The sequence below is a fragment of the Gordionus sp. m RMFG-2023 genome, chromosome 1 (genome assembly GCF_954871325.1).
Source record: "Gordionus sp. m RMFG-2023 chromosome 1, tfGorSpeb1-WG-v2, whole genome shotgun sequence".
NCBI classification, from domain to species: Eukaryota; Metazoa; Nematomorpha; class Gordioida; order Chordodea; family Parachordodidae; genus Gordionus; species Gordionus sp. m RMFG-2023.
Window position 1 is genome coordinate 51,453,474 of NC_088775.1, and position 11,562 is coordinate 51,465,035.

Below are 11,562 nucleotides of genomic sequence, written 5' to 3' on the forward strand. Positions count from 1 at the left end.
AACAATAATCACTCATAAGTTTATGTAAAAAATAGACCTGTATAGATAAAATTAAATAAATACAAATTTTGTTACTAATAAGAGAAATAGGTGCTGTTAATTTTTTTATTTTGTATTATTAATTTTATTATAAAGGAAGAACTAAAGATAACTCCAAAAGTATATACTATTAAGATTCTCTTCATAGTTGATCTTTTGTTTTGATTATTTCATCTTAATTTGACAAATAAAAAAATATCTTTTATTTTTTTTCAATAAATACATAATGTAATAATATCATTTTTTGCTTGAGTATAAATTATATTATATAAATCATTTATTTAAAGTATATTTAATAAGTAAATAATTATATAAATGTATAGGCCTTGAAAAGGAAAAGATATTGCAACAATTCACTTTCATATTATTTTTGAGTACATTTTCGTCATTTTTGATTATATCATCACCTATAAAAAATTAATATAATTAATTAGCATAGATAATATATAAGATCATAATTTTTATAATATGCCTAATATCTGGTCATTCCTTATACAATATAATTTTTAAAATATAATAGAAGATATATATATTATTATATATGACTTATTCATTATTAAATTGTATTGCTTTCGTAAGATTCTGTCGCATACCAGTTCTCAATTCCTGGTTTCTTAAGTCAGCAAAATGATAAAATCTAATATTTAAATATCTTTAAAAAAAATAGTATAAAATCTAATAATTGGTTATTTTTGAACAATTAATTTTACAAGAATTTGAAAATGGCTGTACTTAATTTCATGTTCAATGATATGATCACAAAGATCAATAAAGAGATTTGTGCCTATTAAAAAAATATTAAATTCATTTCTTTTAAATATTTGTACCTATTATTTTGGAAAAAATTAATACTTCCATTTTTTCAAAAATATTTTTATGTGTGATTTCGTTTTGATAAGTTCTAAATGAACTTTCACATATTCTGCATAGTTTGGACATACTAGTAGAAGGTATCACCAACCCCCCCCCCACCCTCATTATTTTTAATATTTATTAGCATATTATTGATATTATTATCATTATAAGAATCACTAACCATTGCATATAAAGATAATTTCGGGATATGTGGGTTTGTGTTTCTAAAATAATAAGATGAAGTGGTGGGTATGGGTACTAGATTGGCTATAGGTTTGATAATGTTAACATCTATTTTTGATATAATTATATATTAATATAATAAATATAAAAATAATAAACTTGTGATAAGATATATAGAAATTGTTTACTATTTTATTTGTTTTATTACTCTGAACACGGCACACTCCCATTATCTAAATAAAATAATAAATGATGATGATATTAAAAGACATGTTTTGTATGTATCCTAAAATGCATTAACATATGATTTATAAGTCCATACTGAATTATGTTAAACTATATTTTAAAAAATTAAAAGGAGGGTTAGTCTTAGAATCATTTTTTTAAGGTATAATCAGCTAATTTACATTCATAAAAATTCACTAGACTAAGAAATAATTAAAACAAATTATAATCTTACCATAATATTTAAGAATATAAGAAAAATAATATATCATAAATGGAAACTTTTAAAGTAAATTATCTTCGTAGACTACTTTTACGTGATACGTGATATATAGCGCTTATGCCCTCTAGTGTTGAAATGCAACAGAGCTACGCTAGGTTTTCCTCATTTCCATTTTATTGGAACAATTAAATTTGGGTATAAAAGTTAAAATATGAGGAGCCCTCCACACGTTTGTGGGCAAGCCGCACGTACTTGTAGGCGCAACATTTCGAAAAATATTACTTAAACCTCTATAGGCTTATATAAAAGGGAATGGGACAAAAAAAGAGCCTATACCCAATAACTACAGTGAAAGTTAATTACGTTGTGGTGGGTTGAGGACAATTTACCATTAAAAATATTTACTATATTAAAACAATTTTTAGTAAGGAAATATAAAATATACTTATGAGAGGATTTGAATGTATGATGGTATTGGAAATGTTTGATAATGATGAGTTTAAATTTTTTTGAAATTTATTACGATGGTAAATATACTATAGGATTAATGGGTGATGATAATGTAACATACATTATGAGAATGTATTTTTGTATTTATTGAAGGTAACTTTTCTTGATGCGAAACAGTTTTTTAATGGATCTTTTATTGTTGTTCAGTTTAATGAATTGTTTCATGTTAACGTTTAGATCCATTATATCTTTTATAGTTTTATAGTACCATAATGTTTTGTATTTTGTGTACTGTTTACCTTTATATGAGTACAGCCATGTTATGGCATCATGGACTAAATTATTATCAGAGTTTCTTATTACATGGCCTAATAACTGAATCCGTCTTTTCTTAAGAGTAATATTCACTGGTGTGTGAGTAGACTTCCTCCAAAGATTCAAGTTAGAGATTACTCTTGGATAGAAAATCCCGTGTATCGTACGAAGACAATTATTTATAAAAAATTGAAGCCGTCTAATCTCTGTTTTGTTTGCCTCCCAGATATCTCCACCATATAATGTAATTGGAACAATCAACGAGTTGAATATTCTCAATCTAGTAAACACTGAAATTTCGCTAGCTTTCCATATTTTCATATATCTGTAGAAAGCACCTCTAGCTTTCAGTATTCTCATCTCCATCTCATCTTTACAACTTCCTTTGTTATCCAAGATTACCCCTAAGTATTTTATATTCTCTACTATTTTCACTGTATTCCCTCCAACTGTAAAATCTTGAATTGAAGGCGCATTTGGGGAGGGAAGAATAACCGTTTTGTTAAAGTTGATCCTAAGTCCAACTCTATAGCTTACTGTCTCAATTAGATAAAGTAGATTTTTGGTCTCTTCAATGCTTTTCGAAATCACTACAATATCATCTGCATAGGATATTATCCTATTAACAAAAAAAATTTTCTCAACAGATCCTATGTCTACTAGATCTGCAGCTCCCAATACTTCTTTTATTATTTTATTGATGATTATGTTAAACAGGAGAGGTGAGAGGGTACAGCCTTGTTTTACCCCTTTTTAATCCTGAAAAAGGGAGAGATTTTATTATTTATTTTGAAACAAGCGAATAAATTCGAATAGTGATTTTTTAAGATACGAATTATCTGGGTTTCAATACCATATTCTACAAGCGTTTCCCACAACGCTTCATGATTAACATTATCGAATGCTCTACTGAAATCAATAAATGTGTAAAATGACGGAATCTTATATTTATAACACTTTTGCATTATTATCTTCAGAGATAATATGGGTTCTAGTATATTTTTATTTGGCCTGTAAGCACAAATATATTTAGAAAAAAGATTAGGCGTCGAATGAACAATCTTATTCTTTAAAAGTACCATAAATATCTTTGACACACAAGATGTTAAAGCACACGCCCGATAATAAGTGAATTTCAGAGGGTTAGCAGTTTTGGGAAAATTGCATATAAGGGACTTGTTCCATTCAGTCGGGGTACTTCCGTTTTCCCATATTTTATTGAATAGGGCTAGTAGGAAAGAAGATGTCGTTCTAGGTGCAATCTTCAGATGTTCCGCCGTAATGTTGTCAAGCCCCGGAGCTTTATTATTTCGTAATTTCTTTATTACATTCATAATTTCCATTACAGTGAACCCAGACTGGGGTGAAGCCATATTTATATTTACACTTGTTGCTCTAGTTACTTTACGTCCATCGAAAACCGTAATATAGTAATCGAGCCACAGCGCCATCTGTTCATCTTGATCAATTATTATTTTACCATCATTTAATACTATTGAGGGTACCCTCTGAAAACTGTTAGGTTTACAAAAATATTTTAATTTCTTATATGCATCATGTAGTCTATTTTCTCTTACATCTTTGTCAATATCAAACGCTTTCTTCGCACTATAAACCCGTCTATCTCTCCGCAAATCTTTGTATCATCTTCCAAAGATCCTTATTAGAGCTAAACGCTGTTCTTAACTGGTTTACTTTCTCCAGGGTATCATTCGCCATCCACTCCTTCCTATGGATAAGACTTACATCTGGCAATACTTTGTATGTATCGACTAGGGCATCTTTAAAAAGATTCCAGCTTTTCTCAACACTTGCAAGCCTAATAGTGTTCAAATAGCTGGCTTCTTTCCCACTTAATATCTCATCAAAATATCTTGCATCATCTAATGTTCTTATTTTACTTAGTTTGCGAGTTATTACATTACACAAGGGAGTAGCGCTAGATCTAGTAGAAGATTGTCTATTTCCGTTATGATACCCCATAAATTTTTAACTATAATAATTGCTCTGAGCAGTCTATGATGTGACAAGTTCATATTAGTTAGGGCTTTAACATCCACGAACCAACGATGAATATTCGAGATGAAGAAGTCAATTTGTGATTGCTGCTGAGCTCTTACAAAGGTATACGTATTCCTATCATGACTAAAAAAAGTGTTTTCAATTTTGAAATCTTTATTACAACAGAAGTCAAGTAATTTCTTACTGTATTCGCTATTACTCTGTACTAAGGTAGCGTGCCCAGTGACATTTCTATTCATATATTCCGCTTCTCTGCCTATATCCATATTTAGATCTCCCAATATTATGATGTTATATCTCTGGTAAGGAGTGTATTATGTTAATCATTATATCTACAAAGGCTAATCGCTCATTCCTTTTAGGTGGGACATAGAAATTTACGATTATTGTAGGCTTGAAGTTCGTATGTAGGTATAGGAGCCCACACCTTTCCGAGATGGGTACAAATTTCATGACATATTTCTGCATTCTTTTATTAATGAGGAAAGCAATCCCTGACCAGCTATTGGAGGTAGTACCCGAGCAAAACATCTTATATTCATTGAAATTAGCGGTAATATTTCCAGGGTAGTGGGTTTCCTGGATGCCCAAAATGTCAATTTTCTCCGCCACTAACATCCTTAAAAGAACTGCCAGTTTATTCATCAATCCATTAATGTTAAGAGATGCTATTAGGATCTTGCCTGCAAATTTGTTCTCCATATCTCTGTGCCCGTTTGGAAATCGAGTTGACATAGACATTTAAATAGAAGAATATTTAAAATGTGAAGGGAAATAAAATTCAACTTAGCATATAACAAATAAAAATAAAAACCTAGACTAGTTTTGGTAATATTATATATGTATTAATATTTCATGCTGACAAATAATGGATATCCAAACTACAAAATGGCGTTACAGCTGATTGCAATGTGACGACATTTTTATCATGCATTTAATGAATGAATCGCCAATCTATGTTATATATATCATTGAACAACACATAATAAAAGTATATATATACTAAAAAAGCATAAATGTTCTTATATTTTTTTATTTTTTAGAATACATCCATTTTAGCTTCTGATGATATTCCCACTATTTTTAGAGAGTTGAACCTTATATTGACTCCTCTTCAGGTTCAATGCATTTATATTTTTTAAATTATTCTTTTGTTTTTATTTTAGATAACAAACCCTGTCTTAACCTCATTTAATGATTGTACAGATGGTGATTTATCCGTCATTAATGAAAGAAAAAGATGGCAGGTCAATCAACAAAAGAATAGTTATAGGGATTGTGAATCCCAGCAAAATATACTAACAACACATAATAAAGTAAGTGTATATATATATACTAAAAAAGCATAAATGTTCTTATATTTTTTTATTTTTTAGAATACATCCATTTTAGCTTCTGATGATATTCCCACTATTTCTAGGTAGTTGATCCTAATCTTGACTCCTCTGCAAGTTTAACGCATTCATTTTTTAAAATTTTTTTATTTGTTTTTGTTTTAGATAACAAACCCTGCTTTATTTCCTCCTTATAATTGTTTAAATATTGATATATCTACCATTAATAATCAACAAATACAAAATAAATGTTCAGAAAAACATGATAGTCTTGATAAGTCCCCAACTAGACAAATTTTATTTTTTTATGATAGCCTCCCAACTACTAGAGATATGCATATATTGACCCCTTTACAGGTTCAGTACAGTATTTTAATGTTCGTTTTATTTCAATAATAATGTTTTATATTTTTGCCTGATTTCCTTATTTTTTAGGCTAACCCAACCTTGATCCCTCACATTGCTACGAAACATGATACTTCTATTAAAGATAAGCAAAGGAAAAAATGGCGACTCAACAAACGCCTTACCCGTTCTAGAAATACAGGTATGCAGGATAATAAGGACTTACGCCTGATATTAACTCCCCTGCAGGTTTTTAATGTTTTATATATATATGTTTATTTTATATTCACCCAGATACCTTCAACTGATATTTCTATAACCACTACCACATTCCCTATGGCACCTCTACCATGCATATTTCGACATATATTTGATGACCACCACTCACCTATATTATATATCGGAAACATGACAGAAATATGTGCCTTCTGCAATGCTAAAATGTGGAATGGAGAAAAATTATCAAAAAGCTCATGTAGAAATACTCAGTTTTCTACATGTTGCTTGAATGGGAAGGTAATTTTATAAAACTTCCCAATTACCACCAAATTTATTACGTTTATTTACCGGGGATCATTGTTCATCATCCCAACTTTTAACAAACATAAGAGCTTATAATTCCGCACTGTCATTCACTTCATTAGGAGTTAATATAAATAATAATTTATCCAATTCGCGATCAGGTAATTATACCTTTCAAATTAATGGACAGGTTCATCATCGCATTGGTTCACTCCTACCAACATTAGGGGAAACACCTAAATTTGCCCAATTATATATACATGATAGTATAAATGAGATAGAACAGACATAACCAGGTTCCGTTTTTAGATCGTTGTCTTTTAATGGAATTGCAGGATATTGTTCACACCTACAACCCCTTTGCTTCTCAATTTTTGAGAGTATCTTCTATGATCGCTAATGGCGTTCCTAACATATCCTTAAACTTAAAATCTACTCCAAGTTTTGACATACGTTATCGCAATAAACCTACCTCATCTGAAATAGCAGTATTATTACCTGGTGATGGCAGTGATCATATAGCCCATAGGAATATTACCTTAAAAACTATATCTGGTCCTTTAAGACGTATTAACGAGCTCCATTCCTCATACGATCCCTTGCAATATGTTCTTCTATTTCCTAGAGGCGATATTGGATACCACCCATCCATTCATTATAGAAACTCTAATAAATATGTTACCTGCAGAGAGTACTATGCCTATCGCTTTATGGTCAGGCAGGATGAAGAGAATGTTATTTTAAGATCCAAACGTCTTTTTCACAAATTTATCGTCGACAGTTATGCCAAACAGGAAACGCTTCGATTAAATTTTATACGTAATAATCAATCCAAATTACGCGCCGAACTCTATCAAGGAGTACATGATGCTATTTTAGAGGGAGATACTAACGTTGACAATCTTGGCAGAAGAATAATTTTGCCTTCTTCTTTTACCGGTGGCCCAAGGCATATGCATCAGCTTTAACAGGACGCAATGGCTATTGTATGCTGCTTTGGTAAGTCATCATTATTCATTACTTTCACCTGCAACCCTAAATAGGATGAAATAATGTGTGATTTATTTCCTCATCAGACCCCAAACGACCACCCAGATTTAGTTTGTCGCGTTTTTCGTCAAAAATTAAAATGTCTAAAAAAGGATTTGCTCTATTATCATGTTCTTGGCAGAGTAATCGCTTATATAGATGTCATAGAATTCCAGAAAAGAGGTTTGCCTCATTGTCATATGTGCCTTATACTAGATATATCTCATAGGCTACCAACGGCTGATACTTATGATGAGGTAGTTTGTGCTGAGATTCCTAACAAAATAACTGAGCCTAAGTTGTTACAAATTATTAGCAATTTTAATATACATGGGCCATGTGGTATAACATTTCCTAATAGTCCCTGCATGATTGATGGAAAATGCTCAAAAAAAATATCCTAAATCATTTGTGGATACCTCTTCTATTGATAAGTATGGTTATCCTTTATATCGGCGACGAAATGATGGAGTTACCTTCCAAAAAAAATTAAACGGATTTATATTTAACAACCGTTGGATTATTCCTTATAATAAACATTTATCAAAAAAATATAATGCACATATAAATGTAGAAATTTGTTCTTCTGTCCAGTCCATAAAATACCTTTATAAGTATTGTTACAAAGGCCATGACAGAACTACTGCATCTCTTTCCATTAATAATGTCGATGAAACTACCCAGTTCATTGATGCTCGATATATATCCACCATAGAATCGCTATGGCGTACTCTGGATTTTGAAATGCAGGATCATTCTCCTGCAGTCTATCGCTTAGAACTTCATCTACCTAATCAACATTTGATCCTTTTTCAATCAAATACTGATTTAAATAATATATTAACTAAAAATCCTGGTACAAAATTAACCGAATGGTTTAAAATTAATGATCTTGACACAGAGGCCAGACAATATATTTATGCAGATTTTGTAAGATATTATGTGTGGAAACCTGTATCTAAACAGTGGATAAAACGACAAAGGGGTGATGATAAGGTTATTGGCGGTATACGCACAGTTTCTCCTAAAGAGGGTGAGGTTTTTTATTTAAGACTATTACTTAATTATGTAGCTGGGCCAACATGCTTTGAAGATCTACGCTATTTTAATGGAATTGTCAGTAATACTTTTAAAGATGCATGTATTCGACGTGGTCTATTATCAGATGATGCGGAATGGAACCATTGTTTAGAGGAAGGTCTTTCATTTAAGATGCCATATCAATTGCGCCAGTTATTTTCTGTTATTTTATTACATTGTGAGCCGAGAGATCCTCTAGGTCTATGGAATACTTTTAAATTTTATCTTTGTGAAGATTTTTCCAAGGAAATATCATCAGAGCCGGATAACCTTATCAACGAGAATCTCGCGCTATGCCACATCAATCAAATTTTGATTCAAAATGGTAAATCTCTTTAGGATTTTTTGGGAATGCCTATCCCTTTATTATCCACTCAATTTCCATCTGCTAGAGCTAATATCAGGTGTCACATTATTCAGGAGGAAATTTCCTACGATACTGATGATATGTATAAAAAATATTTGGCTAACTACAATTTATTTAATCGGGATCAAAATATTATCTATACCAAAATCATGTCCTTACCCTCCACTCCATCCCATAATTTATTTTTTATAGATGGTCCTGGTGGTACTGGAAAATCATTTCTATTAAATACAATATTATTTAACTTGAAATCTCAAGGTAAAATTGCAATAGCTGTTGCATCTTCTGGCATTGCTTCAACTCTTCTTCATAATAGCCGTACTGTATATTCACGTTTCAACATCCCCTTAAGTATTCATGAAAGTTCCTCATGTAATATTCCTTACTAAAGCCAAATAGCTGAATTGATAAGACAATCGGTAATTATAATATTGGACGAAATATCAATGACTCATAAACATATATTCGAGGCCGTGGATAGGTCATTTCAGGATATAATGAAATTAGATAAACCGTTTGGTGGTAAAATTATTATTTTTGGCGGAGATTTTAGACAGATTTTACCTGTTATTAAACGTGGTGGAAGATGCGACATTGTTAACTCAACCTTAAAACGATCCTATTTATGGTCGCATATAGTGCCATTAAGGTTAGGTATTAATATGAGACTTCTACAATTTCAGGAAGCAAATGATTATCTTATTAATAATAAATACTCAAAATTTCTTTTAAGAGTTGGTGAAGGCTATGAAACATTTGATGGCTCTAGGGATATAATAAAAATTCCTCAAGATTGTTGTATAGCTTCCAATGATATCGAGGATCTTATTGCTTTTGTTTATGATATAGACAAAGACAATACGTCCTTTAACCGAACATCATTTGCTCAAAATGCAATCCTGACCCCTAAAAACGTAGATGTCGATTCTATAAATATTAAATTGATTAACAAAATTCCGGGGGATTTAATTACATACATAAGTGCTGATGAAACGATAACCGAGGATGAAGCGACGTTATATCCCACTGAATTTTTAAACTCTTTAATTATATCAGGATTACCACTCACAAACTTTTACCCAAAGTCGGGGTACCTATAATATTAATGCGTAACTTAAATTCTGCTTCTGGTTTGAATAATTGGACTAAATTGATTATAACCTCTTTGCTACCAAATATAATTGACAATTTTCTCAATACTAAAGTTCTCATTCCTAGAATAAGTTTAATTCCTACAGACTGGCTTGCCATTTTCCTTTAAGCGCCGCCATTTTCCCGTAAGACCTGCCTTTGTCATGACAATTAATAAAGCGCAGGGACAAACGTTGAACAAAGTTGGCATCTATTTATCTCATCCTGTTTTTTCACATGGACAGCTATATGTGGCTATGTCTCGAGTTTGTTCTCCTCATAAATTAAAGAATATAACCAATGTTAAAACAAAAACTACAACCAATGTGGTATATCATGAGGTTATATCCGATTAATCCCGGTTTATACGAATAAGAATGAATATTACTTAGTATGATATTATTTTATAATTTAAACAATTTTATATTATTTAAGCATCCTTTTGTCGGGCCGCTCAATATGCCCTTTTATCTCTGATGAATATTTTGTCTAATTGAAAATTATAACAAAGTACATTTTTAAAATTTAACTAAATTAATATAACAATTTTTAAGGATCCTACTTTTTTAAAAGCTTACCATTTTGTAGGATCCCCCATTGCTCTATTATCCCTGCTGATTATTTTGTATAACGCACAAAAAATATACATAGTACATTATTTTTATTATAAATAATATTATATATGATTTTATATCTTTTCCAAAAAATCTTCATTTTATTTCAATAATAATGTTTATTTATATTTTTGCCTGATTTCTTTATTTGTCTAGGCTAACCCAACCTTAATCCCTCACATTGCTACAAAACATGATGATTCTATTATTAAAGATACGCAAAGAAAATAATGACGATTAAACAAACGCCTTACCCGTTCTAGAGTTACTGGTAGACAAAATAATAAAGAACTACGCTTGAAATGAACTCATCTGGAGGTTTTTTTTTATCTTATGTTTTATATCTATGTTTATTTTACTTTTACCCAGTTCTCCAAATGATATTTCTATCACCACTACCACAATCCCTATGCCACCTCTACCTATTTTTTAACAAATATAAACATTTTTATTTACTAAATTTTATTATCTCATTCTTTTCTTTCTATCTCTATTATCTATTAACCACTATTTCTCAAAACCTTATCACCTTTAATTTATATAATATAATATAATAATTTATACCTTCCTTTTTCCCCCCTTTTTCTTTACCCTCTAGAGTTACTGGTGGCCAATATAATAAGGAACTGTGAACTCCTCTGGAGGTTTATTTTGTTTTTTATCTAATGTTTTATATCTATATGTTTATTTTATACACCCAGTTGCCTCCAAATGATATTTCTATCACCACTACCATAATCCTTATGCCACCTCTGCCTAATTTTTAACAAATATAAGCATTTAATTCCACTATCATTCACCTCACTAGGAGCAGAGTAGGGCAGGTCT

The 11,562-nt window shown here is 30.8% G+C and overlaps 1 protein-coding gene and 1 long non-coding RNA gene across 2 annotated transcripts; both read right to left on the reverse strand.

Annotated features, from left to right (window-relative positions):
* Window positions 1-901: 901 nt before the first annotated feature.
* Window positions 902-1,688, reverse strand: LOC135922734 (uncharacterized). The gene is made up of 3 exons (XR_010571015.1): window positions 1,585-1,688; window positions 1,237-1,310; window positions 902-1,185 (listed from the first exon to the last, which is right to left on the reverse strand). It is a non-coding gene; the product is annotated as an uncharacterized LOC135922734 (long non-coding RNA).
* A 431-nt stretch (window positions 1,689-2,119) lies between these two features.
* LOC135927086 (uncharacterized) lies at window positions 2,120-4,578 on the reverse strand. The gene is made up of 3 exons (XM_065463025.1): window positions 4,211-4,578; window positions 3,144-3,805; window positions 2,120-3,027 (listed from the first exon to the last, which is right to left on the reverse strand). Exons 1-3 carry the CDS (start codon window positions 4,576-4,578, stop codon window positions 2,120-2,122), a joined length of 1,938 nt encoding a protein of 645 aa, XP_065319097.1.
* Window positions 4,579-11,562: the final 6,984 nt, after the last annotated feature.

Coding starts and splice junctions, on each gene's coding strand:
- LOC135927086 (XM_065463025.1), bottom strand. CDS start 4,578: ATGGATATAGGCAGAGAAGCGGAATATATGAATAGAAATGTCACTGGG. Junction 3,806..4,210: donor GCGCTACTCCCTTGTGTAAT/GTAATAACTCGC, acceptor TAAACCTAACAG/TTTTCAGAGGGTACCCTCAA. Junction 3,028..3,143: donor GGAAACGCTTGTAGAATATG/GTATTGAAACCC, acceptor GGGTAAAACAAG/GCTGTACCCTCTCACCTCTC.